This window comes from Neofelis nebulosa, chromosome 16, assembly GCF_028018385.1.
Source record: "Neofelis nebulosa isolate mNeoNeb1 chromosome 16, mNeoNeb1.pri, whole genome shotgun sequence".
In the NCBI taxonomy this organism is placed as follows: Eukaryota; Metazoa; Chordata; class Mammalia; order Carnivora; family Felidae; genus Neofelis; species Neofelis nebulosa.
Window position 1 is genome coordinate 33,386,424 of NC_080797.1, and position 27,329 is coordinate 33,413,752.

General features: G+C 53.7%; 2 protein-coding genes across 9 annotated transcripts; one reads left to right on the forward strand and one right to left on the reverse strand.

Annotated features, from left to right (window-relative positions):
* Positions 1–10,256: 10,256 nt before the first annotated feature.
* LOC131496955 (basic proline-rich protein-like) lies at positions 10,257–14,413 on the reverse strand. The gene is made up of 4 exons (XM_058702833.1): positions 14,407–14,413; positions 13,168–13,941; positions 11,653–12,024; positions 10,257–10,333 (listed from the first exon to the last, which is right to left on the reverse strand). Exons 1-4 carry the CDS (start codon positions 14,411–14,413, stop codon positions 10,257–10,259), a joined length of 1,230 nt encoding a protein of 409 aa, XP_058558816.1.
* UBTF (upstream binding transcription factor) lies at positions 11,087–27,329 on the forward strand. 8 transcript variants are annotated; one of them, XM_058705162.1, is made up of 21 exons: positions 11,752–11,938; positions 14,449–14,587; positions 16,011–16,186; positions 16,755–16,838; positions 16,936–17,091; positions 19,274–19,338; positions 19,635–19,755; positions 20,113–20,223; positions 20,566–20,699; positions 20,860–21,001; positions 21,263–21,304; positions 21,432–21,545; positions 21,636–21,791; positions 22,191–22,346; positions 22,449–22,559; positions 23,001–23,089; positions 23,192–23,381; positions 24,487–24,534; positions 24,638–24,709; positions 24,807–24,950; positions 25,034–25,159. In XM_058705162.1, exons 2-21 carry the CDS (start codon positions 14,530–14,532, stop codon positions 25,157–25,159), a joined length of 2,295 nt encoding a protein of 764 aa, XP_058561145.1. In that variant the 5' UTR covers positions 11,752–11,938; positions 14,449–14,529. The 8 variants fall into 8 exon arrangements, with proteins under 8 accessions (XP_058561142.1, XP_058561138.1, XP_058561145.1 ...); XM_058705159.1 differs by lacking the exon at positions 11,752–11,938 and adding an exon at positions 11,087–11,473 and having other exon boundaries at positions 24,807–27,329; XM_058705155.1 differs by having other exon boundaries at positions 11,751–11,938; positions 24,807–27,329.

Genomic DNA, 27,329 nt, shown 5'->3' on the forward strand with positions numbered 1-27,329 from the left:
AGAAAGAGAGTGAGAGAGAGAGAGAGAGAGAGTGTGAGCAGGGGAGGGGCAGAGAGAGAGAGGGAGAGAGAATCCCAAGCAGGCATCTTGCCGTCAGCACAGAGCTCAATGTGGGGCTCGAACTCACCAACCATGAGATCCTGACCTGAGCCAAAATCAAGAGTTGGATGCATAACCTACTGAGCTACCCAGGTGCCCCCCCCATCTTTTCAATTATTAAAAATCTGTATGTGAAACACTTAAAATTATAGAACTATCTAATACAGAGAATAAAAGCCTCCAGAAAACCTCCCGGTAATCACTCACTGTTAATCATTTAGAATATTCTCCTGCAGATTGACTTATATGGGAACACTAATTTACCTAGTTTAAGAAAATAGATCATACATAACTTTTAAACACAATTTCAGGGGCACCTGGGTGGCTCAGTCAGTTGAGCATCCGACTTTGGCTCAGGTCATGATCTCACAGTTCTTGAGTTCGAGTCCCACGTGGGGCTCTGTGCTGACAGCTTGGAGCCTTGAGCCTGCTTCAGATTCTGTCTCTCTAGATAATCCCCAATTACAGTAGGAAACTACAACTCTCTCAATTAACCATAGAACAAGTAGGCAGAAAATTATTAAAGATATAGAACACCTGGAGTGCACTATCAACCTACTTGACCTAATTTATGTTTGTAGAGCCTTCCAACTAATTATAGCAAAATACGCATTCTCTTTAACTACACCCATTCGCCAAAATAGACTATGTTCTGGGCCATAAAACAAACCTTAACAAATGTGAAAGAATTGAAGTCCCAGGAAGTATAATCTATGCCCATCACAGAATTAAATTAGAAATCAGTAATGGGGGGTGCCTGGGTGACTCAGTCGGCTAAGCCTCTGACTCTTGGTTTCAGCTCAGGTCATGATCTCATGGTTTCATGAGTTTGAGCCCCACATCGGGCCCAAGCTGACCGTGCTGAGCCTGCTTTGGATTCTCTGTCTCCCTCTCTCTCTGCCCCTCCCCGACTCGCGCTCTCTCGGTCTCTCTCAAAATAAAATAAAATAAACTTAAAAAAAATAAAAAAATAAATCAGTAATGGAAAGACATTTGGGGAAAAAAAAAGCCTAAGTATTTGGAAACTAAGCAAGTCACTTCTAAATAACCCATGGATCAAAGATGAAGTCACAAGGGAAACAGAAAATATTTTAAACTGAATGAAGATGAAAACAGATCAAAATTTGTGAGATGCAATTAAGCAGTGCTTAGAGGGAAATAGTATTAAATACTTAGGTTAGAAAATAAAAAAGATCTCAACTCAGTAATTTAAGCTTCTACCTTAGAAAACTAGAGAGGGACGCCTGGCTGTCTCAGCTGGTGGAGAATGTGACTCTTGATCTCAGGGCCATGAGTTCAAGCCCCATGTTGGGCATAGAGTTTACTAAAGAAAAAAAAAAAAACTAGAAAAAGAAGAGCAAATTAGAACCAAATCAGGCAGAAAAAAGAAATAATAAAGCTAGAACAGAAATCAATGAAATTGAGTATAAATAAGAGAGAAATATAATGAAACCAAAAATTAGTTCCCTGGGAAAAAAATCAATAAAATTGATAAACTTCCAGCCATGCTGACCAAGAAAAAAAGGAGAAATATAAATTATAAATAACAGAAATTAGAGGGCATCACTACAGACCCTAAGACATAAAAGGATAGTGAATGAATACTACAAACATAGCCATACATTTCACAACTTAGATGAAACTAAATTCCTTGAAAAACATAAACTTTTGAAGCTCATTAAAAAAGAAATAGAGGAGGGGCGCCTGGGTGGCGCAGTCGGTTAAGCGTCCGACTTCAGCCAGGTCACGATCTCGCGGTCCGTGAGTTCGAGCCCCGCGTCGGGCTCTGGGCCGATGGCTCGGAGCCTGGAGCCTGTTTCCGATTCTGTATCTCCCTCTCTCTCTGCCCCTCCCCCGTTCATGCTCTGTCTCTCTCTGTCCCAAAAATAAATAAAAAACGTTGAAAAAAAAAAAAAAAAAAAAAAGAAATAGAGGAGAACCTGGGTGGCTCAGTCAGGTGAGCATCCAACTCTTGATTTTGGCTCAGGTCATGATCCCAGGGTCATGGGATCGAGCCCGGTGTCCAGCTCAATGCTGAGCATTGAGCCTGCTTAAGATTCTCTCTCTCTGCCTCCATCCCTCTCCCCAGCTTTCATGCTCTTTCTCTATCTCTGTCTCAAAAAAGAAAGAAAGAAAAAAAGGAACAAAGAAAGAAAGGAAGGAAGAAACAAAGAAAGAAAAGAAAAAGAAATAGAGACAAAAATAATAATAAAACAACCCAATTTAAAAATGAATAAAGGACTTGAATGAACATTTCTTCAAAGAAGATCTACAAATGACCAATAAACACGTGAAAACATGATCAACATTACTCATCATTAGGGAAATACAAATCAAAACTACAATGAGATACCAGTTTACACCCATTAGGATGATTACTGAAAGGAAGGAAGGAACAAACGAACGAAGGAACAAAGGAAGCAAGGAATGAAGGAAGGAACGAAGGAAGGAAGAAAGGGGAACAGAAAATGACAAATGTTGGTGACGATGTGGAGAAATTGGAACCCTTGTGCAATGTTGGTAGGAATGTAAAATGGTGCTGTTGCTATGGAAAACAATATGGTGCTTCCTCAGATAATTAAAAATAGGATTACCATATGATCCAGCAATTCTACTTCTGGCTATATACCCAAAATAATTGAAAGCAGGGTCTCAAAGAGATATTTGTATACCTATGTTCATAGCAGCAGCATTCATAATAGCTAAAACTTGGAAGCAAGCCAAATGTCCATTGATGGATGAATGGATAAGCAAAATGTGGATGGAATATTATTTACAATGGAAATTATTTACAAAAGGAAGGATTTTTTTTTAGTTTTAATGTTTATATATTTATTTTCTGAGAGAAAGAGAGCAACCTGGGGAGGGGCAGAGAGACAGGCTAGAGAAATTCCAAGCTCTGAACTCGCGAACTGTGAGATCATGACCTGAGCTGAAACCAAGAGTCAGACCCCTAACTGACTTTGCCCCTCCCTGCTCAAAATAACACGTTAAGTGAAATAAACCATTCACAAAAAGGCAATGTATGATTCCATTTATGGAGATACTTAAAGTAGTCAAAAATGATAAAGACAGAAAGTGGAATGGTGGGTTGCTAAGGGCTGGGGGGAGAAAGACCGGAAAGTTACTGTTTAATAGGGACAGAATTTCAGTTTTACAAGATAAAAAGAGTTCTAGAGATAGATGGTAGTGACGGTTGGATAACATAAAGCAGTAAAGATGGGGTGCCTGGGTGGCTCAGTTAAGCAACTCACTTTGGCTCAGGTCATGATCTCACTGTTCATGAGTTCGAGCCCCGCATCAGGCTCTCTGCTGTCAGCACAGAACCTGCTTCGTATCCCCTATCTCCCTCTCTCTCTGCTCCTCCTCCACTCATGTACAAGCATGCTCTCTCTCTGTCTCAAAAATAAATAAACATTTTTTTAAAATAGAAATAAAAGGGGCACCTGGATGGCTCAGTCGGTTAAGCATCTGACTGGCAGGTTAAGCCTGCCACCCAGGTACCCCAGGAAAAAAGCTGTTTTTTTTTTTTTTTAATCAATAAACCTCTAGCTAGGCTAACAAAGAAAAAAAGAGAGAAGACACAAATTGCTAATATCAGAAATAAGATGCCATCACTACAGATCCCATGGATGTTAAAAGGATATAGAGGTATATTCTAAATAATTCCACAAATTTGATAAATGGATGAAATGAAACAATTCCTTGAAAGGATACAATCTGCCCAAATTCACACGAGAAGAAATAGACAACCTGAATAGACCTATATCCATTAAAGAAATTGAATCAAAAATTAATAATCTTTCAAAACAAAAAGTACCAGGCCCAGATGTGTTTATTGGTGATTTCTACCAAACATTTAAGGAAGAAGTTAAATCGATTCTGTACAATTTCTTCCAGAATATAGAAGCAGAGGAAATACTTCCTAATGCGTTCTGTGAGGCCAGCAGTACCCTAATACCCAAATCAAAGACATTATAAGATCAATATAGATCAATATCTCTCATAAATATAGATATAAAGATCCTCAACAAAATATTAGCTAATTTAATTCCACAATGCATAAAAAGAATTATACAACACAACCAAGTAGGCTATCTTTCACATATGTTGGGTTGGTTCAACACTCAAAAATCAATTAATATAATCCATCATATCAATAGGCCAAAGAAGAAAAACTACATGATCATATAAATGGATGAGAAAAATCATTTGACAAAATTGAATACCCATTCATGATATAAACTCTCAGTGTACTAGGAAGGAATCCCCTCCATGTGATAAAGGACATCTACAAAAAGCATACAGCTAACATCATACTTAATGGTGAGAAACTCACTTTCCCACTTAGATTGGGAACAAGGCAGGATGTACCTATCCTCTTGCCACCGATTTTCAACATCATACTGGAAATCCTAGCTAATACAATAAGAGGAGGAAAAAAAAAAAAAAGGAAAAGGTACACAAATTGGGAAGGTAGAAATAAAACTGTCTTTGTTTGCAAATGACATGATTGTCTATGTAGAAAATCAGAAAGAGGGGCACCTGGGTGGCTCAGTTGGTTGAGTGACTCTTGATTTCAGCTCAGGTCATGATCCTAGGGTCATGGGATAGAGTCCTGAGTCAGGCTCTGAGCTGAGCCTGGAGCCTGCTTAAGATTCTCTCTCTCTCTCAAATTAAAAAAAAAAAAAATCTGAAAGAACTAACAATAACAACAATAAAAAACTTCCTGGAACTAATAAATGATTATAAAAAGATCGTAGGACACAAGGTTAACATGCAAAAGTCAGTCACTTCCCTATATAACAGCAATAAGCAAGAGGAATTTGAAATAAAAAATGTATTATCATTTATATTGGCACTCAAGCTGAAATACTTAAATATAAATCTAACAAAATATGTACAAGAACTGTATGACGAAATCTACAAAACTCTGATAAAAGATACCAAAGAACTAAATAAACGGAGAGATTTCCAAGTTCATGGGTAGGAAAGCCCAATATTGTTGTCATTCTTGCCTTTTTGATATATAGATTCAAAGCAATTCCAATCAAAATCCCATCAAGTAGTTTTGTAGCTATTGGCAAACTGATTCTAAAGTTTATATGGAGGGGCAAAAGACCTAGAATAACCAATACAATATTGAAGGAGAAAAACAAAACTGGAGAACTGATACTACTCAGCTTCAAGATATACTAGAAAGCTACAGTAATCAAAACAGTGTGGTATTTGCAAAAGAACAGACAAGTAGATCAATGGAACATAACAGAAAGCCCAGAAATAGACCCACATAAATATAGTCAACTGTTGGACAAAGGAGCAAAAGAAATACAATGGATGAAAGACAGTCTTAAAAAAGAAAATTTAATCTAGGGGCACCTGGGTGGCTCAGTCGGTTATGTGTCTGACTTCGGCTCAGGTCAGGATCTCACCGTTTGTGAGCTCGAGCCCCGCATCAGGCTCTGTGCTGACAGCTCAGAGCCTGGAGCCTGCTTCTGATTCTGTGTCTCCCTCTCTCTCTGCCCCTCCCCATCTCGTGCTCTGTCTTCTGTCTCTCAAAAATAAACATTGAAAAAAAAATTTTTAAATATATAAAAAAAAATGTAATCTAATTAGACCTTATATCTGTCATCAAAAAATTAACTCAAAATAGATCATAGATCTAAATGTAAATCACAAAGGTAGGAAGATGTGGTGTATATATAGCCAATGGAATATCACTTAGCCATCAAAAAGAATGAAATATTCGAGGCACCTTGGTGGTTCAGTCAGTTGGGCATCCGACTCTTGGTTTCGTCTCATGATCGTGGGGTCCAGCCCTGAGTCAGGCTCTGTGCTGACAGTGCACAAGTTGCCTGTTTGGGATTCTTTCTTCTCTCTTTGCCCCTCCCCCCTGAAAATAAGTAAATAAATAAATAAACATTAAAAAAAAAGAATGAAATCTTGCCATTTGCAATAACTCGGATGGAGCTAGAATGTATTATGGTAAGCGAAATAAGTCAATCAGAGAAAGACAAATACCATATGATTCCACTCATATGTGGAATTTAAGAAACAAAACAGATTAATATATGGGAAGGGGCAGGGAAAGAAGAGAGGGAAACAAACCACCAGAGACAGAGAACAAACTGAGGGTTGATGGAGGTAGGAGGGAAGGAGATGAGCTAGATGGGTGTTGGGTATTAAGAAGGACACTCAAGGGGTGCCTGGGTGGCCCAGTTGGTTAAGCATTTGACTTTAGCTCAGGTCACGATCTCGCAGTTTGTGAGAGCCATGTCGGGCTCTGTGCTGACTGCTCAGAGCCTGCAGCCTGCTTCAGATTCTGTCTCCCTCTCTTTTTTAATGTTTATTTATTTTTGAGAGACAGAGAGAGAGACAGAGCACACATGAGGGAGGAGCACAGAGAGAGGGAGGCACAGAATCCAAAGCAGGCTCCAGGCTCTGAGCTGTCAGCATAGAGCCCAACGCCAGGCTTGAACTCACAAACTGCGAGATCATGACCTGAGCCGCAGTCAGACGCTCAACCGACTGAGCCACCCAGGTGCCCCGGTGATCACTTTTTAGATAAAACAACACCAAGGGCATGAAAGACATAATTGATAAGCTGGATTTTATTAAAATAAAAAAAGTACTGCTTTATGAAAGACAATGTCAAGAAAACGAGAAGACAAGCCACAGACTGGGAGAAAATCGTTGCAAAAGATACATCTGATAATGGACTATTATAGAAGTCATAAAAGTCAACAATAAGAAAATGAACAACCTGACTGAAAAATGGGCAAAAAATCTGAACAGACATCTCACCAAAAAAGATATATAGAGGGCAACTAAGCCTATGAAAAGATATTCAACATCATATGCATTAGGGAATTGCAAATTAAACAAAGAGATATCATTACACACCTATTAGAGCGGCCCAAATCCAAAACCTTGACAACACCATTTGGCGATATCATTAATGTCCAATATATTTATATTCTATGATGCAGGAATTCCACTCTTGGAAATATACCCAGGAGGAATGTATGCACATATCCACCAAAAGATATGCGCAAAAATGTTTGAAGCCATTTTATTCTTAATAGTGAAAAACTAGAAATAACCTGAATGACAAGTTAAAAGTAGAAAGGACAGGGGCCTGTCGGTTAAGCGTCCAACTTCCGCACAGGTCAGCTGGTGAGTTCGAGCCCCAAGTCGGGCTCTGTGCTGACAGCGCAGAGCCTGGAGCCTGCTTCGGATTCTGGGTCTCCCTCTCTCCCTGCCCCTCCCCTGCTCGAGCTCTCTCTCTCTCTCTCAAAAATAAATAAACATTAAAGAAAAAAAAGTAGAAAGGACAAACTGTGGTGTATTTATACAATGGAACACTATATAGCAACGAAAATCGATGAACTTCTGCTATATGCAACATCACAAATTGATCTCAGTCGTAACATTGAGTGAATGAGGCCAGGTGTAAAGGAGTACATATTGCATGATTCCATGTACGTGAACTCCAGAAACAGGCTAAATTTATCTATGGCGATGGAGCCCAGAATACTGGTGATATTTGGAGGGGAATATTGACTTTGAGTAAGTTTGCTAGATGCTAGAAACATTCCATACCTTGATCTGGGTGTTAGTTACATGGTGTATATATATATACTATGTATACATATGTAAAAATCAGGGGCACCTGAGTGGCTCAGTCGGTTAGGCATCCGACTTCGACTTCGGCTCAGGCCATGATCTCACAGCTCATGAGTTCCAGCCCTGCATCGGGCTCTGGGCTGACGGCTTGGAGCCTGGAGCCTGCTTTGGATTCTGTGTCTCCCTCTCTCTCTGCCCCTCCTTGGCTTGTGCTCTCTCTCTTTCTCTCTCTCTCTCAAATAAATAAATAAATATTAAAAATATATATGTAAAAATCAAACTGAACTTCAGACGTGAGTACTTCATTGTCTGTAAGTTATACCTCAATAAAAAAGAAAAAATAAATAAGGAAGAGTAGCTCAGGGGGAAAAAAATGGAGGCTTTATGTCATTATCTTGAATAAAAATTTAAAAACGGAACATTTATTTTTTGAAAACATTTATTTATTTATTTATTTATTTATTTATTTATTTATTTATTTATAGAGACAGACAGAGAGAGCACCAGCAAGGGTGGAGCAGAGGGAGAGGGAGAGAGAGAATCCCAAGCAGGCTCTGCACTGTCAGCACAGAGCCTGACTCGGGGCTCAAAGTCACTTACCGTGAGATCATGACCTGAGCCCGAATCAAGAGTCCGATCGAGGCTTAACTGGCTGAGCCATCCAGGTGCTCCAATGTTATGTGTATTTTAATGTGTATTAGAAACGTTCTGGAGCGCCTGAGTGGCTCAGGTCATGATTTCAGGGTCATGGGATCAACCCCTGTGTTGGGCTCCCAAGCTCAGTGTGGAGCCTGCTTAAGATTCTCTCTCTCTCTCTCTCTCTGTCTCTCTCTCTCTGCCCCTCTCTCCTGCTCATGTTCTCTCTCTAAAAAAAATTAATGGATTAAATAAAATAAAATACACATAACTTGAAAAATAATATTCATTGTGGACCATCAAATAAATAAAAATGACTCCACGTACACTAGGAATTCAAGGAGCACACTTTGGCTAACGCATTCCAGGCACACTAGGGGTTTGATATGAGCCGGGTGCTGGGATACTGGCAACCGAAGGAAGGGCTGGGACCAAGTGGAGAGTGTGTAGCTAGGATTATGCCTTGTCACCAGCTTGGGCTGGAGTTGTGGAATGCTGAGGCTCTGCTTCAAGGTACAGGGCAGAAAACTGGAAAGGTAAAGGGGGGAGGGTAAAGTGAGAGAGGGGGCAAAGAAAAAGGACCAAGGGCAGATTCCCTCATGCTCTGGCCCATAGCCCAAGTCCTAGACTCCTGACCTCACCAGAGACGCAATAGATGTAAAACAAGCCAATTGGTTTCCAAGTGGGAAGAGTGCCAGCCGTGATTCTTGCTGCCCAAGGAATGAAAAATCAATAATAATCATTTTTATGATTCATGTTCGTCCTGTTTTATTCCAGAGCACTTTACCGAAAGGCCCCTTGGCCCAGCCAAGAAGTTCAGGGACGAGAGCCAGGACACCTGGACTCCAGATCTGTATGTGGAAGACTTGGGGAACTTTCTTGGGATCTAAGTTTCTCAACTGTGGCAAGTGACACGGTGGAATATTCTACAGTTTACATATATCGTCTCAGTTGACCCTCCAACCCCCGAGGGGGAAAGCAGAAAACATAGGATTGCTGTTCTCATTTTATTGATGAGGGAACTGGAATCAGATGAGGGTAAGAGACTTGATCACATGCACACAGTTAAGAAGGTGGGAAAGCCGAGAAACTGGGAGCTGTGACTTCTAACTCCAAAGGCTTTGCTCTTTCCCAGTCAAAATAAGAAAGTCAGTCCCTGCCTTCTCCAAGTACAGTGTGAGATGGCTTGATCCTACAGCAAAATGCTCTAAATATGCTGCAAGGGCAGAGCCGGATTTGTGGAGACCTAACTTGTATAATTGGGGGGGGGGCGGGGGGTCTTTAACAAAAATAATATCAAATGATGAAACAAAATTAAGTACAGGTCACCCCACAGGCCCTGCAAAAGAGGGCCCATTAGCTTAAGCTTCATTAGCATCAAGGTAAATCGGCCTCTCCTCTCCGACTAAAAAATCCGGTCACACCAGATCTTTGACAGGGTTTTCCTCCCTGTCTGTAAAACGTGGCAGATGTGGGCTGTGGAAGTCCTGGGAAAGGAATCTCATTGCTCCCAGGAGACATGAGGAATTACAGCAGCAGTGAGGCCGCTGAGTGAGGATAGAAAAGGCTGTGTGCCAGGGGAGAGTCCAAGGGGCCGGTGACCCGGTCGGATGAGATGTGGGCAGTTAGCAGTGTCGGGGTGGGAGACTGGCAGCCCGCGGGCCCCGGGAGCCTGGAGGCATGGCGCTGCCCGGGGAGCGACGGCCCAGACCGCAGGCTCGCCTGTTGGAAGCAGGCGTTCTTCAGTCTTCTGGCTCCCAGCGTCCCGACAACCCTTCCTCTGAGGAGGGGAGGCCGGGACGGGCGACCGCAACCGACGGCAGCGGGAGGGTGGCTGGTGGTGCCCGCCCAGGCCCTTCGACACCCGCTCGGCAGGATGGTGGAGTGCCGGAGGCCTACGCGAAGGCTGCCCCGGGGCGGCTCAGGCGACGAGGCCCGGGTGCCAGGCTCCCCTCGCGGCTCCCCGCCGCCGCTGGAGGGAGAAGGGGGGAGCAGCGCCCGCGGCCTGCTTTCCCAGGGCTGGCCGAGTCTTTTTGACAAGCTGATTGCATGGCGGGGATTGGCTGGTCCGGGCGTGACGCCGGTAACAACAAAGGTGGAGTTGGAAGAAATTAGATTAAAGGAGAGGGAAAAAAAAAAAAAAAATTAAAGGGGGAGCTGGCAGGGGACCGGAGGCAGAGACCGAGGGGGAGATGCGCGAAGCGCGGTCTCCCGGCTCCCACTTCGCCCCGGAAGCCCCTTCGCTCAGACCCAACGGGATTATGCTCTCCACCCTAACCTCGGCCCAACTACCGACACCAGGGTTGGGGGGATGGCTGCTGCTTCTAGAGAAATCCCAACTCCCACCCTGACACCCTTTGCTACGGCCCAGGGGGAGAACTTTTTGCTCGGACTCCTCGGATCCTAAACCCGGCGGAGGTGAGGGGCTTTGAGAACAACGAGAGGCTCGCTCTAAAACCCGGAAGGCCCTCGCGGGAAGCCGAGATCCAGCGAGGCAGGGTGCTCCCCAGGTTTTTCAATGTGTTGCAAATCTAAGAGCTTCTTTCTTGCCTTTTCTTTTTCTTTTTTTTTTTTGTAACACCCCCCCCCTCCTTTATCCCCCACCCCCTCGCTTTGGCTTCAGGGTTGCAAAAGCAAAGAGCAATAAAAAAAAAAAAAAAAAAAAAAAAAACCCGCGCACACACTCAGACACACACCAGTGGCGACAGGGGAGAGTTGGAAAGACGCAGGAGAGAAGCAGGAGGCAGGAGGCAGTGGGGAGGGAGCAATGGGAGCGGGAAGCAGGCAGGTTCCCTCGCAAATCCCCCTCCGGCCCCACGTCGCTTCGCCGGCCCCGGCAGGGGAGCGAAGAGCCGGGCTAGCAGATGGAGGAGTGGAGCTCGCTCTAGGCAGCGGGCTTGGCCGGAGAATGGAGGAGCCGCCAAGCGACCGGCTGATTGGAAGAGAAACGCAGAGCGATGGAGGCGGGGGTAGGAGGACGATTTCTCTGCGGGGACTGGCGGCGGCGTATACGCCCGGGTCGGGCGCTGCAGAGCTTGGCTAGCTTTCAACCCGCGCTCGCCGGCTCCAGCCCCGCGCGCCCCCACCCCCAGCCCTCCCGGCGGCTCCGCAGGTGAGTGCGAGCTGGGGGCAAAAAAACCCCAAAAGTCTCAACACGCCAACCCTTCCCCCCCCCCCCGAAAAAAAAAAGAAAGAAAAGCATTTTTATTTTTCTTTTTTTATTTTCCTGCAGCCCCCATCGCGGTGGGAGGGAAGGGGTAAGGCGGAGTGGCCCGGAGGAGGCGGAGGGGCCAGGCGAGGCCGGTGTGGCCCGGGAGGCGGCGGCGCCGAGGCGGCTCTGACGGGCGAGCGCTCGGAGCGGCGCTGCGCTGCGCCGAGGCGGGCGGGCGGGCGGGCGGAGCGGGGCGGGCGGAGCGCGGCGCGTGGGGCTCGCCATTAGCCGTCGCTCCGCTTCGCCATCTCGGGCTTTGTCTGGCGACTCGCTGCCCCGGCGTCGGCTGCGGCGGAGCTGCGGCGGAGCTCTTCGGCCCGCCGCACCCCTAGGTGCCCCTGGCCCGCGCTCCCATTCACACGCTCGGTAAGTGAGCCCGGGCTCCGCGGATTTCGGGGGAGAGGGGTTGCTGCGAGTGGCGGCGGCGCCGATCTCCATGCGCCCGGGCAGGCCTGGGGAGCCATGCCGGGCTGGATTGAACCGGCTCCCAGAGCGGCTCCTCCGCCGGAGCCCATCGCCTCCTCACCTTTTCCGGGGTGTAAGGAGCAAAGGGAATTTTTTATTATTTTTTTTAATTCGCAGGGAGGGCATTTTGTCGGGGTAAAACAAATTTTTTTTATGTAAGTTTCGTGTGTGTGTGTGTGTGCTGTTCGGCAGCAAGGGGACCGCGAGGCAGGCACCGAAGACTGGCGCCGCGATGGGCGTGCGTGCGCCCCAAGCCGGTGGCCACGCTCCGGGGATGAGGGTGGGCGCGGAGCGCCCGCTCCAGGAGGCGGGAGAGGGGAGCTGGTGAGGACGGCCGTGGAAGCCCGAATCTGAGCTGGGAGGACTTGGGGGAGAGCTCCGAAGCAGGGCTGCAGGCACCCCTTCAGCCTTCCCAGCCGCCGGGGGGCCCCTCCGGGCACCATCTGGCGGCCGCGCCTCGCGCCCTCCCTCCCGCGCCGGCCGAGTCTGCTAGTTCCCCCGCGGGTCTGGCGAGGTCGCTCTCGGCGCCCGCCCGCCTCGGCTCCGAGCCCCGCCGCCATCCGGGCGGCTGCGTGTCTCCCTGCCCCGGCCCCCCCCCCCTCCCCGGCGGCGGCAGCAGCAGCAGCAGCCGCCGCCACCACCACCACCACCAGCACCAGCACCACCACCACCACCACCCCCCTCCCCTCCTTCCTTCCCTCCGCCTCGGCCGCCCGGGTCCCCCCAGCTCCCGCCCCTCCTCCCAGCTGCCCCCCGCGGAGCCCGCCCGGGCAGGCTGTGGGAGGGAGCGGAGCCGGCGAGGCGGGCGGGCTGGCGCTCGCTCCCCGGGGGTCGGTGTGCGCTCTACGGGGAAGGACGCGCTCGCTGCCCCGCTTCTCCCGCCCCCCCTCCCGCTCCTCCTCCTCCCTTCTCCCTCCTCCTCCCCGCTCCGGCGGCGGAGGCTGCGGCGGCGGCGGGGGGTGTGCGAGCTGAGGCCGGGGCCGGCGGGCGGGCGGCGGGCGGGCTGCCTGCAGGCGGAGGGCGCTGTGCTTTGTGCTTTTCGCCGCGAGGAGCAGCAGGCAGCAGCAGCCACAGCCGCCGCCGCCGCCGCCACAGCAGCAGCCGCCGCCCCAGCGCCGCCGCCGCCGCGCCCGGAGGAGGAGCCGCTGCCGCCGCGGGAGGGAGCTGCGGCTGTGCCCGGCCGAGCGGGGGAGGGCGCCGCCGCTCAGAGCCGGGGAGGGAGACGCCGGAGCGGGAAGCCCGGAGGCCGCGCTGCGCCGGGTAACCGAGGCGGCTGAGGACGCGCGCCGGGGTCGGGGCCGGGCGGCGGGGAGCGAGCCGCGGGTGCCGTAGACGCCGAGGGGGGACCCGGGGCGCCCTCCAGGCAGGGGGACTGGACGAAAGAGGATCAGGGCACTGGAGAGGACGCCGAGAGCCGGGGGAGGGGAGGGCAGGAAGCGAGGCCCGTGCCCGGGCCACGGGCAGAGGAGCCCGCGCTTCTCCGAGCCGGCAGGCGCAGTTCTCGCCGGCCGCCGGAGGGGGCGGCGGGGCCGGTGAGCGCTGCGCCCCCGCCTCCCGGCCGCCGTCCTCCCGCCCTCTCCTTGGCTCGGCTCCCCGGAGGCCGGGGCGGGGGCGCCGGCGGGGCTGGGCCGCAAGCTCGGGGGAGGAGGCGGCGGTTCCCGCCGTGGTCGCGCCTCTGCGCCGGGCTCCTCCGTGCGCGTCGGGGTGGCTGGGCGGTGGCGGCGCCTCTGGCCGGGGTGGGTGGCTCGGGGGCGGGGGGCAGGCTAGGCCGCTTCTCTCCGGCTGCTCGCCCGCCCAGGCGGGCGGGGACGGCGTCGGGAGCCCGAGAGGGGGGGCGGCGGGAATCCGGATCCGGTCCCCGGGGGCGGTGCGGCCGCTGCGCTCCGGGGCCGGCGGCGGCTGCGCTGCGTCCGGGTCCCCGCCGGGTTGCGGAGGCGGGGGGAACCGGCCGGGGGGAGGCGGGAGGAGGAGACTGCGGCGCGTGCCCGCTTTCGCGGTCGCGCGCGCCCTTTACCCGCCCTTCCTCCTCCCCCGCCCTCCAGCCTGGGGCCTCCCCGGGGCGGGCGCACGGAGGAGGAGGAGGAGATTTTTTTTTTTTTTTTTTTTTTTTTTTTTTGCCCGGGTGGGGGAAGGAGGGTGGAGGGCGGGCGCTAGCTGCACGCGGGAGCTGGGAGCAGTCTCTCGCGTGGGCAGGGGAGGGCGCACGCGGTGGAGCCGGGCTGCAGGGGCTGGGGCTGGGGCGGGGGGGAGGGGGGGCGCTCCCACACCCACCGACCCATTGGGTCTACTAGGGTCTTGGCAGTCTCCGTGAAAGTGTGGACTTGTGCCCCCCTCCCCTTTGGGGGAGGGAGGAATAGAAAGTCTCTCACCTCGCATCCCGCCTGAGTGGGGGACTGGTATCTCTCCTAAAGGGTGAGGTGGTTTTGACCGCGGGTTGCCCGGCCAGCACGACCCGAGGAGGTGGCTGGAGGAGGTGGCTGGACGGCTGAAGAATGAACGGAGAAGCTGACTGCCCCACAGACCTGGAAATGGCCGCCCCCAAAGGCCAAGGTAGGAGCTCTTTAACTTAAGGTCTCTTTTTCACATGGCTGTCTGCAGGGTCCGCTCTCCTTCACAAGGGTTGCCGTCTGCATTCTCTGAATTGAGATGAGGTCGGCGTCTTCGGTTTTATGAGTTAAGTTCGACCAAACCCAAATTATTTGGCCTTGAGACAGTAAGCTGTATTTTTCACACTCCGTTTCCTCTCTCAGAGAGGGAGAGGGAGGCCTGTGCGAGCCTTCTTTCTGGGATTCCCAGGCAGACCCCAGTGTGCCCTCTCTACACCCGGTGTCGGGGAATGGGAGGTAGGACGAGGAATGTGGGGGGAAGAGGGAGAAAAGAGGGATTGGAAAGGCTTTTCAGGTTTTTATTGTTATTAAGAGGACAAGATTTTTGGTGAGGCAGGTGGAGAGAGAGGATGTTTTGGTGGCTTTGAGGCTCCAAGCCATAGGCCGTCCATAACTAGACCCTACCCCATCCAGTAGGGATCCCGTGGGGGGGGGGGGGCAGGGGGTAGGATGAAGATGAGCATCTGGCCATGACCGTGGGACACTGAGAGGAGAAAGGATTATGGGTCCATGTGACCCACCCTGCGGAAACCCTGACCAGATGCAAATGCAAATGAAGAGCCCTTTTGACTACTAGCCTTGGATATCTGTTCTCCTACCTCGCCTTCCAGAGTCACCAACCTCCAGGGTGGCCTTCTGGAGCTGTATTTCAGTGACTGGAAATCGCTGGTTCAGACCCACCCCTTTTTTTTTTTGCCTCCCTAGGGAGTTGGGCTCAACTCCCTGGACCCAGGGGATCCGGTTCTCCCTGGAGCCAGAGCCCTTTGCCCACCTGCCCGTCTTGCCTCCCAACTCCCCTGTATGGTTCGTCTGTTTCCACTCCATTTTTCTTACTTGCCCCAAATTTTCCTTTGGTCTTCCCTGAGAGGCCAAGAGGGAGTGGGGGATGATGGGATACCCATGTCTTTAAGGTTAGTTTCCAGTTACGCTGGAGAAAAACGTCTGCATGGATTCTCCTTACTGCCCACACTCCATCCTGTCTTTGCACATCTCCGGTGTCTGCCTAGAACTTAAACTTGGCGACACATATAAATGTGTTGTGCCTTCCTCCCCTCTCCCAGTAAGTTAGCTGTTTTCCCACCGAGCCCCAAATCACTGTAGCTCATTTCTTCCTCTCCCCTGTAATAAATAGTAGCCTGTGGCGGCCTAGCGTGTTAGAAACGGTCGTAGTCCTGATGCCTTCTGGACGGGAATCCTAGCTCTAATCCATATGGTCACAGTTTTCCCTTATGACAAGGTCGTGTCTTGTCCGTGCCTTCCCATAGGAGGCAACCAGGGATGTGGGGTTCTCTGGGAAAGAAGGACTAGGGAAGAGATGAGGGGAAAGGATGGAGCTGGGCATGACTGCCTTTCTTCCCCCTCCCCAGACCGCTGGTCTCAGGAAGACATGCTGACTTTGCTGGAATGCATGAAGAACAACCTTCCATCCAACGACAGCTCCAAGTTCAAAACCACCGAGTCACATATGGACTGGGAAAAAGTAGCATTTAAAGACTTTTCTGGAGATATGTGCAAGCTCAAATGGGTGGAGATTTCTAATGAGGTAACTGATCTCCCCCCCCCCCCCCCCCCCCCCCCGCCTTCCTGACACAGCTACACGAACTCTGCCTCAACCTTCCTGGTGGGGGAGAGGAAACAGAAGTCTGTAAACAGGAAGGAAAGAGACCAGGCGAGGTGCTCATGTGGTCGCCCTTGTGCGTTTGGGAGGTGGCATGGTTGACAGCACTGGCCTAGAGTTCTCAGTTCTGCCACTTTCTAGCTGTGTGGCCTTGAATACTTACCGTCTTGGAGCTTCTGTCGCCTGAGCTGTTCTGGGGATTGAATGAGGTGCTGGCATGGACAACCGCATCGAGGTCAGGTGGTCACCTTGTTGCTGTCCTTTGGTGTATACGGACTGCCTGGTCCTCTGCAGTAGGCATGGGCCAGCGCCTGGGTGCCTGCCTGGGGTGTCAGGGGCTGTCTGAGTTGTGTGGCTGTTGGCCTCTGCTCCTCCCGTGATAAATTCAGCCTAGTGGAAAATAGAGGAGACCCGCTGGAAAAGGGGGTAGGCTCTGGGGTGGTGTTTCCCTGTCCTGAACGTCCTCTTGCACTCACTTCCCTTCTTCCTCCAGGTGAGGAAGTTCCGTACGTTGACAGAATTGATCCTTGATGCTCAGGAACACGTTAAAAATCCTTACAAAGGCAAAAAACTCAAGGTGAGTTTCCAAGAGGAGGAGCATGGCATGTAGGAGAGGAATGGTCCAAAGAACGGATGCTGTCTGACCTTCACCGTGTCCTTGACCCTCCTTCCAGAAACACCCGGACTTCCCAAAGAAGCCCCTGACCCCTTATTTCCGCTTCTTCATGGAGAAGCGGGCCAAGTATGCGAAACTCCACCCTGAGATGAGCAACCTGGACCTGACCAAGATTTTGTCCAAGAAATACAAGGAGCTGCCGGAGAAGAAGAAGGTGGGGGGAGGGGGGCTTTGGCGGGAGGAAGGGGGAGGCAGGGAGCAGCTGGTGTGGTGTAGGTCAGCCGTCGGGGGGGAGGCTCAGACAGAGGGACTCAGTGTCAGGGATACGGGTGGGTCAGCGTAGCAGAGTGTAGGGTCTTGGGCAGCCACACTTGATCTCCCCGTCCCACACACCGTCAGGCACGGGCACTGTCGAAGGTGTAATCCAAACTGAAGCAGGCGCTCAGACCAACATTTTGCCCCCCAGACCATTCACAGCGTTCTCTCACACGGCTCTGCCCCTGTGCACGCATCCTCGCTCTGAGGCTGGCACAGCAGGTCCACCCTCTGACATTTCCCAGCGTGGTCTCATTTGATGTGTGCCGTATCCTTGGAAAGGTAACCCCCCGGAGGAGGGGTTATTCCGATCCTGTGGGCAAGGAACTGAGGCTCAGGTGGCACTCGTGTCCCGGGTCCCACAACTAGTGACAGCAGAGCAGGACTTGGGTTCGGTGCTCTTCTCACTGCCATGTCCATCCGTACATTATTAGGTGGGCTTCCTTCCTCCGTACGCATGTTCGCCCAAGGACATACCCTGTCCTTTGGGGCCTTGTGCTATCCCGGGCCATCGGAGATCCTTAACCTTGGGCGGAGGTTACCCGAGTCACCCAGGGCAGGGATGGACACGAGCGCAGTGAGGTCAGGTGGACCCTCACAGAAGCTGGCAGCAAAGCCTGTAGCAGGGCCCGAGGGAGTTGGGGTGGGGAGAGAGACAGACACCGCTGGTGCTGGACTTGCAGGGTGGAGCCAGGGAGAGGAGTCGGGGAGGGGCAGCGGGAGAGGCAAGAGGGCACGTTTGCCGGAAGAGGAAACAAAGCCATAACCCAGCCGGCACACCACGCGCAGCCCTCTTCTGGTCTGTGTACTCTGGCTGCAGGCTCACGTGCCCTTGGTTCTGTGCCCAAAAAGGAGCCAGCTTGGCTGGGGGAAACCGGCTGCCCAGGCCAAGCAGGAGTAGGAACTGGCGGAGTTCTCCTTGACCCCTCTGATGGGGATGTTGCAGAGCTGGCTGCACACACGATGCCCAGACACACACAGGATGGGAGGGAGAGGCAGAGGGTCCAAGGACCAGGGAAGGACAAGAAGCTACATGGTAGGGTGGACAGGGTGCTGGCCTGGGGGACGCAAGACTGGGGCCTGGTGTCCTGACTACCACTGAATTGCTCTGTATGTGACCTTTGGTAAGTTACTTCGTTTCTCTGGACATGGTCTTTATCTGAGGTGCAGAGAGTAAGCCCGATCCGTACGGTGCCTTCCTGTTCTGAAGGCTGCTGAGTTGTGTGAGGAGGGCCAAAATTGGGGCAGGGTAGGCTGGGCGCTGCTCCCTGTCTTCTGCAGGAACCACAGGGGAAAGTGAAGCTGTCCCTTCCCGTGCCTCGTGCCTCTTCTGTGAGAGGCAGGGGTTAGGCTCAGTTGTCATGAGCCCCTGGTCCCTTCTAAGGCTGACTCTTGTGAATGGGGGAGAAAGGAGAGCTGGACATCGAGTGGGAGCCAGGACAGGAGGCAGATGAGGAGAGGAAAGGAAAGAACGGATTGGAAAGGAAGTTTGAGGAAGGAGCCTGGAAGAAAGGATTGGAGGCAGGGAAGAAGGTGATGGGAGGGGGTTAGGAATGGGAACTGGATGTAGTGGCTTGGGAAGAAAACCCAAATTCAAGAGACAGATCTGTCAGAATGTCATTTACATTGCAAGAACTCACTCTAGGTTCCTTCGACACCATCTCCCCTCAGCCCTCGAAAACAAGGTCCAGCCTGGCCCTGGCCCTATGGGCCACCCCTGAGGCAGCAAACCATTATCAGCTGCCACAGACATTGGAGGATCATTGGAGGAGGGAATGATCCGGAGGAGGCCTACACCGCCCCCCCCCCCCCCACCCCCAGCTCCTCATGGAGAGTTTTGCGGTGCTGGGGAAAGGTGGGGAGGTAGGGTCAGGGGGAGTCCCAGCCCGGTCACTGCTCACTGTGACTGGCTACGGTTGAGTCTCCCCAACCCACTGGAAGGCAGGCCACCATCTCCTGCGAGCTCATGCCACCCTCTGTCCACGTCACCACTGGGAGGCAGAATAGCTAGCAAGGAGGACTCGGTGGTTTTTATAGCTCAGGCTTTGGGTCCTGGATGACCCCGTCCCCTCCTCCCCCAGATGAAATATATTCAGGACTTCCAGAGAGAAAAACAGGAGTTCGAGCGAAACCTGGCCCGGTTCAGGTAAGGCAGTGGAGCCCAGAGGAGGGCCACAGGGCATTGGGTGTGGCAGGATAGGGTGACACTGACCAGAGCCTCGAGTTTGCCATTTGTGAGGCATGGAAGATGGATGGGTCATGTGTAGACCCTAGTGGGTCATGCTCAAGGGCAGGGACAGGCAGGCGGCTGCTGTCCCAAGAGGCCCCGATTGATAGGCCTAGGAGCCTTGGTGGGTGGGGCAGCTAGACGGGGTCTCCCGGGCAGGATTCCCCCCCCCCCCCCCCGCACCTGCTGATTGTTGCTCCCCGTGCCCTGGCTAGGGAGGATCACCCTGACCTAATCCAGAATGCCAAGAAGTCGGACATCCCCGAGAAGCCCAAAACCCCCCAGCAGCTGTGGTACACTCATGAGAAGAAGGTGTATCTCAAAGTGCGGCCAGATGTGAGTGTCCGGCCAGGGGGTGGGGATGGAGGGCGCACGGTGGTGGCAAGGGGGGAGCCGCGCCAGGTCGGCCGGGCACGGTGCAGGGGAGCAGGAGAGGAGGCCCCTCCCCAGGGGTGGGCTGCATGGACAGGGCCTGGGCCAGCTGGCGTGCGAGCGTGTGCGTGCGTGCGTGTGTGAGCCTGTCCCCTTGCACCCAGGCGGGACCCCCGCCTCTCCACCTTCCCCTCCTGGCCTGTGGGGGACACTCATGTGACCTCCTGTGGCCTGAGGGGGCGGGGGCCTCTGTGCCCCCCTCCCCCTCCCCTCTCCCTGCCCCTGGCTGCCTGTGTGTGTCTGACGGCTTTTGGTTTGCAGGCCACTACGAAGGAGGTGAAGGACTCCCTGGGGAAGCAGTGGTCTCAGCTCTCGGACAAAAAGAGGCTGAAATGGATTCATAAGGCCCTGGAGCAGCGGAAGGAGTACGAGGTTAGGCTTCCGCTGCGCTCCTCCCCATCCGGCTCTTCAAGAGCCTCTGCCCTCCATCTCTGTGACCTCCGCACTCTGCGGGAGGCGGTCACTCCCTGTCCCTCCATTGAGGGAGGGGCCTTCTGGGCCCCTCACCTCTGCCCCTACCTTCCCCGTCCCCCTCCCCTCCATGAGATCTCAGGCTAGGGCAGGGCAGGGCACCACGTCTCGTGTGACATAGCAGACACACGGCCACCCCCCCAGCTTTGCTCCCTGCCTCCCCTCCCCAGCGGCTCTCCCCCCTCCCCGGCCCCGGCTAACCCCACACCCCGTTGCCCTCCGTCCCCCCACCTCACTCTGCAGGAGATTATGCGTGACTATATCCAGAAGCACCCCGAGCTGAACATCAGTGAGGAGGGCATCACCAAGTCCACCCTCACCAAGGCCGAACGCCAGCTCAAGGACAAGTTTGATGGGCGACCCACCAAGCCACCTCCGTGAGCGCTGCCCTGGGGTGGGGTGGGCGAGAGGGCAAGCGGGCATCTAGGGAGCTGGGCCCAGCAACATCGGCCAGCGTCCGAAGTTGAGGAAGCCTGTCGCCCTGAGCCGCCCCGGTCGCTCAGGGAGATGCTCCTCCTTTCCTGCTGGTTCTGATAGGAACAGCTACTCGCTGTACTGCGCGGAGTTGATGGCCAACATGAAGGACGTGCCCAGCACTGAGCGAATGGTGTTATGCAGCCAGCAGTGGAAGCTGCTCTCCCAGAAGGAGAAGGATGCCTATCACAAGAAGTGTGACCAGGTGAGCTATGCTGAGGAACTTCTGGAGACCCTTGGGCCTGGCCTCAGAAACCTGAAGCATGACATCTGGCCCCAGCTAGGGGTCAGTCAGGAATTGACCAAACGGATCTCGGGCGCCTGCTGCAGACTTGGTGGTGTCTGGGCTGATGTCTACCATCTATAGGGGAAAAGGAGGTCCTGTCCAGGTTCTGGACATTTTGCAGAGGACTACTGTCCCTTGAGAACTGGAGGGCCTGACCCTGACTCCCCCTTCCTTCCCCAGAAAAAGAAAGATTACGAAGTGGAGCTGCTCCGTTTTCTAGAGGTGAGCGTTGTTATAGGCGGGGCATTGGGCAGACAGGCATTGGGATGGAACAAGTCCCTTTGGACATCCTGGGAGCAGGCTGGGAGCCAGGTGCACAGCCCCATGCCACCTCTTGTCTCTGGACCAGAGCCTTCCTGAGGAGGAACAGCAGCGGGTCCTGGGGGAGGAGAAGATGTTAAGCATCAACAAGAAGCAGGCCACCAGCCCAGCCTCCAAGAAGCCCTCCCAGGAAGGGGGCAAGGTGGGCAGGGGGCAGAACTGGGGCGGAGGGGGGAAGATGGGGCTCCCCACCAACACCCCATGGAACCCGGCCCTCGTCGTTCACCTGTAGGGAGGCTCGGAGAAGCCCAAGCGGCCCGTGTCGGCCATGTTCATCTTCTCTGAAGAAAAGCGGCGGCAGCTGCAAGAGGAACGGCCCGAGCTCTCGGAGAGCGAGCTGACCCGGCTTCTGGCCCGCATGTGGAACGACTTGTCGGAAAAGAAGAAGGTCAGGCTCCCTAGGCCAGAGGGGCTGCCGGGCCGAGACCAGGCCGCTTCTCCCCCAGGGGCTAGCTTCACTTCCTCACCCTTGGCCTGTGTGAGCCACACGTGTGCCTGAGCTCAGAGCGAGCGAGCGAGCGAGCGAGCGAGGCTGGGAGCTCCGCAGGCCGGAAGGCGGGAAGCTGTCAGCTGAGGGCTCTGGCTCCCTGGGGAGCAGAGCCGGTTGGCGGGCTGAGCCCCAGGCTGGAGACATCTGCACCAGCCCACGCCTCTGCCTCTGCTCTGCGCTCCCCGCCCTTGCCGAGGGGGTTGGGGGGGGGGGCGGGGGAGACTTCAACTGCTGGCTGAGGAACGCGCGCCCCCTTGGGGCGGCCGGAAGGCTGACGCCACTGCCATCCCTCCGCAGGCCAAGTACAAGGCCCGGGAGGCTGCGCTGAAGGCCCAGTCGGAGAGGAAGCCAGGCGGGGACCGCGAGGAACGGGGCAAGCTGCCTGAGTCGCCCAAGAGAGCTGAGGAGATCTGGCAACAGAGCGTCATCGGGGACTACCTGGCCCGCTTCAAGGTGGCAGGGAGCTGGAAAGGGGTTGCTCAGCAGGCTGCCTACACAGGCCGCCTCCGGCCCCAGGGGACCCTTGCCATAGCTGACACCCCTGTTTGTCTCCAGAATGACCGGGTAAAGGCCTTGAAAGCCATGGAGATGACCTGGAACAACATGGAGAAGAAGGAGAAACTGATGTGGATTAAGAAGGCAGCCGAAGACCAAAAGCGATACGAGGTGGGAAGGATTCTGCTGCTCGGCCCAGTGGGCGGGGTGGAGCTGGGGCCGCCCCCCTCCACTGCACTGGTGGGAGCATCCTTTTGGGTGGGCAGCTTTCCTCCCTGGGTGGGCCATGGACCCAAAAGGCCCAGCCTCGGTTGTGTGACCCCGAGCAAATCTCCCAACTTCCTTTTCTGAGCCTCGGTCACACATCAGTAAAGTGGGGACAGTGATGCCGGTCACGTGGGTGCAGTTGGGACTGCACTTTCGAGCAACGGCGCCTGACCCAGGTGTGAGCTGTTGGGAAGTGGCTCCCTGGCTCTGCCTCGGTTTCTCCTCCTCCCCCGGGACGTAAAAGGAGAGCCGGCTCAGGCACTGATGGCACGGGGCAGGAGGTAGGAATGTTTCTGGGTGGGAGGGGGGGTGGAGCGAGTGTGACCTTTCGGGGTGTCCCCGCAGAGAGAGCTGAGCGAGATGCGGGCACCCCCAGCTGCCGCGAACTCATCCAAAAAGATGAAGTTCCAAGGAGAACCCAAGAAGCCTCCCATGTGAGTCCCGTGTCCGGAACCCACCCTGGCACTGGGGAAGGTCACGGCTGAAGGGCTGCTGGGCCAGGGTCCTAACCCTGCCTGCACCACCCCACCTCCTAGGAACGGTTACCAGAAGTTCTCCCAGGAGCTGCTGTCCAACGGGGAGCTGAACCACCTGCCGCTGAAGGAGCGCATGGTCGAGATTGGCAGCCGCTGGCAGCGCATCTCCCAGAGCCAGAAGGAGCACTACAAAAAGTTGGCAGAGGAGCAGCAGAAGCAGTACAAAGTACACCTGGACCTCTGGGTCAAGGTGAGCGGGCTTGGACCCTGGGAAGAAGGAGGCCTCATCTAGCTGGTCCGCATTCATGATTGCAGTCAGCGTCCTAGCAGCCCTGTAGTTGCTATTGAAGTCCCGACAGTTGCTATTAAAGAAGAGAAACTAGGGCTCAGAGAGGTTACGTAGGTTACCCAAGGTCCTACAGCTAGTAGGCAGAATAGTCCAAATCAGATTGTCTTTTCCTACTTCCATCCAGGACCAGAGGACCTCTCCCAGACTCTGGTTTGGCCCCAAGCCTCTGAGCTCCCCTTCTGTCCCTTGGTTGAGTGGTCAGATCTGTAACGGGAGAGTCCCTTGTGTCCCTGCCCAGTCATCCGGGCAGGTTCGCCAGGGACCCTGGGAGATAGGTTTAGGTTAGCAGGGTTTAGGTGTGCAGAAGTTTGGGGAGCCCCAGACTGCCTCATCTGTGGCTCCAGGCTTGTTGGGTGGGAATGATGATGCCAGGCTATGTTAGCCGTTGTCGGGGTGGGGGGGTGGGGGGAGGCTTCTCTGAGCTGAGGAAGGCCCTAACTCGAGTCTGCACTCGGGTAAAACAACAGGAGGGACAGGAAAACCAACAGCCCTAGGAGGAGGTAGCTTAGAAAAGGATTCGGGGCATCTTAAGCAGTAGTACGGGAGCTGTGTTCTCAGATCCTGGGGGAGGGCTCTCTGCGGAGGCCCAAGGTATGGGGAGGAAAGCAGGGGTAAAGATGGGACGATGGATGGGGCGCCTGGGTGGCGCAGTCGGTTAAGCGTCCGACTTCAGCCAGGTCACGATCTCGCGGTCCGTGAGTTCGAGCCCCGCGTCAGGCTCTGGGCTGACGGCTCGGAGCCTGGAGCCTGTTTCCGAGTCTGTGTCTCCCTCTCTCTCTGCCCCTCCCCCGTTCATGCTCTGTCTCTCTCTGTCCCAAAATAAATAAAAAAACGTTGAAAAAAAAAAATTTAAAAAAAAAAAAAAAAAAGATGGGACGATGGCATTCAATGCTTAGCCCACTGCCTGGCTCTTGGTCAACACGCTTTGTCAGCAGAAGTTCAAGGGGGCGGGGGGGGGGGGGGGGCGGCGTGTTCCGACCTTTCCCTCCTCCTCTGTCTCCCACAGAGTCTGTCTCCCCAGGACCGTGCAGCATATAAAGAGTACATCTCCAATGTGAGTCGGGGAGCAGGGCGGCGCCGGGGAAAGGGAGGGTTTGGGGAGTCGTTGTGTGGAACTCACGGCTGCTCCCTTTGTCTGTCTCTGGCCTTTCCTACAGAAACGTAAGAGCATGACCAAGCTGCGAGGCCCGAACCCCAAGTCCAGCCGGACCGCCTTGCAGTCCAAGTCGGTAAGGAGCTCCGCCCGGCCGGGGGAAGGCCAGGAAGGGGTCTGCGGTGCCCCGAGTGCCGGGGCGGAGACCACTGACGCACCTCCTTCCCTCCCAGGAGTCTGAGGAGGACGAGGATGAGGACGAGGACGACGAGGACGAGGATGAAGAGGAGGAGGAGGATGAGAACGGGGACTCCTCTGAGGACGGCGGGGACTCCTCCGAGTCCAGCAGCGAGGATGAGAGCGAGGACGGAGACGAGGCGAGGCGGCCGGGCACGGTGGGAGGGTCGGGCGGACCTTGCCACAAACTCCACCCGCTGACTGCCCGCCCCTTGCCCCCCAGAATGAGGAGGATGATGAGGACGAGGACGACGACGAGGATGATGACGAGGACGAGGACAACGAGTCTGAGGGCAGCAGCTCCAGTTCCTCCTCGTCGGGAGACTCCTCGGACTCTGACTCCAACTGAGGCTCAGCCCCACCTGGGGCTCCCCTCCCCAACCAACCACCTTTGTTTCTCCCCCATGTTCTATCCCCCACTCCCTGGCCTCCCCCACTTTCTTTTTCTTTTTCTTTTTCTTTTTTTTTTTTTTTTTTTTTTTAAACAAAATACGGTGGGGGAGGGGCTGGAGGAGCCCAGGCCAGGACTCTGCTGCCTCCGAGACATCAGCCCTGGGGGGCCCTCCAGGGAACGCAACCATCAGACTGAGCCACCACTGGACCGGGCCGGCCCACCCCTCTTCTGCACTTGCGGCTCCGTCATGGACAATGGACCTGGGAGTGGGGTGGGGGGTCCCAAAGAGTTCGGTGAGGCCCTCTACACCTGCAGCCCAACCCATGGGAGGGTGGAAGCTTGGGGAAGACCCCTCCCTTCCCAGAGGGGCTTGCCGACTGGACCCCTACATTGGAACTGGAGGCAGGGAACAGGTGGGGAGAGGAGGGTGGGTGCCTAAGAGCAAACAGGCACTGCCCCATAGCCCTCTCCCCTGCCCTCTGCAGGAAGGAGCTGCCTGGACCCACTCATGGGGGGAGGGGGCAGAAGTGTTTTTTATATATGTGTATATATTTTTTTTTTTAAGCTCTGAGCTGTCAACGAGACGTTTCCTACCGATCTCGGCTGCCGTCTCTGTTGTCATTTCTGGGAGAGGGTGGGTTTAGGGGGGTAGGTTTGGGACTTTTTTAAAACGGTCTTGGCACGAATGGAAAAGTGCGTGCGTGTGTGTGTGTGTCGCCTGTACATAGCATGGGTGCACCTGTGGATGTGTGCAAAGGCACGTGTGAGTGTGTGTGTGGAAGAGAGAAGGGGGAGCCCACTTCAGTCTGTGAATCTGGTTGAATGGGTTGGTGAGGCCCAGGGAGACGTTGATCTTGGTGGGAACAGGCTGGGTCAGCCCCTTTCTCCACATCCTCTGCTTTGCCTAATCTCTGATTCAATTTGGGGGGGGGGGGGGCGTTACTGAAGCCACTCTGATGCTTCCTGTACCTGCTTCCCTCTGCCAGGGCCACAGGGCTCTGAGCTGCTGCTGGTCTCCAGCAGGGCACCGGGGAGAGGGACAGATTGGGTGGACCCGAGAGCTTCTACTTGGTGGGAAAGGCCTTTCCAGTTCATCTGAGAGGTTGCCTGGCCACCTGAGGCTCAGAAATTGGGCTTCAAGCTCTTAACACACATCCCTCCTCCCTGTCCCTCTCTCTTCCAGCTCCCCACCCCCATTCCCTATGATTTCTCAGGTCTGCTCCCTTCCCCGTCCCTCCAAACCCCCAGCTGGGGAAGGGGTCTGCAAAGGCTGCTTTTGCGGCTGTCCCTTTAACCCTTCCTGGCCATCTCAAAATTTGGGGTACCCTGATTCCTAGAACCTTAGTAAGCCAAGCCACCTGGTCTCTGTGGATTTAAATTTTTTAATTTTTGATTAAATTTTGGCGCCTTTTTTTTCTCTCCTTATAATCATGTCAATGACCTATTTAATTGGGGCTTTGTGCTTTTCTGCCTTCTCCCCCTGAATGAAAGTCAAGTGATGGGGGAAGAGTGGGAATTCTACCCAGGAGGTGGAATGGGAAAGGTGGGTCCCGCTCCCAAAGGAAGGCAGACAATCTGCTTTGCCTTGGACATGGTGCTGGGGTTGGGGGAATTGGGGGGCGGGGGGGGACACTCCCCGCTCCCACTCCCCTTCCTTTGTCCTGACCCTGACGCAGGGGTTCATAGGTTCTATTTCTTCCCAGGAGCCCCTGCAAAGAACCCCATTTCCCTGTTAGAATGCCCCTGCGCTGTTGTGTTTTAGTGGAATGTGTTTTCATTTAAAAACAACTTTGAATGGGGCGCTTTTTTTTCCTGTTTTAAAAATTGAAAAATTCTTACAGTACAAACAGGGCTGTGGGGGTGGGGGTGTTGGTGCTGTAAGAGGTCACTCTGAGTGCATTTTGGCACTGGGATGGGATGGTTGGAGTCAGAGGACCCCCCCACTCTCTCCCCTTTTTTTCTAATATTTAAGGAGTGTTTTTGTAGGTTTCAACAACAACCGCAACTTGAATTTGTACCATGGGAGGTGGGAGGGAATGTCTTAGAGGTGTCTGCCTAAGCTTAAGGCCAACTGTAGAAGTTTTGTTTTCCCTCTTTTTGTACAATAAAGCAAAAAACAAAGGTT

Coding starts and splice junctions, on each gene's coding strand:
- UBTF (XM_058705159.1), top strand. CDS start 14,530: ATGAACGGAGAAGCTGACTGCCCCACAGACCTGGAAATGGCCGCCCCC. Junction 20,700..20,859: donor CGACCCACCAAGCCACCTCC/GTGAGCGCTGCC, acceptor TGGTTCTGATAG/GAACAGCTACTCGCTGTACT. Junction 21,002..21,262: donor ATCACAAGAAGTGTGACCAG/GTGAGCTATGCT, acceptor TTCCTTCCCCAG/AAAAAGAAAGATTACGAAGT.
- LOC131496955 (XM_058702833.1), bottom strand. Junction 12,025..13,167: donor GGCAGCGGCTCCTCCTCCGG/GCGCGGCGGCGG, acceptor ATGGCTCCCCAG/GCCTGCCCGGGCGCATGGAG. Junction 10,334..11,652: donor GGCCACACCGGCCTCGCCTG/GCCCCTCCGCCT, acceptor TTCTCCCTCCAG/CGGCGGCGGGGAGCCGCGAG.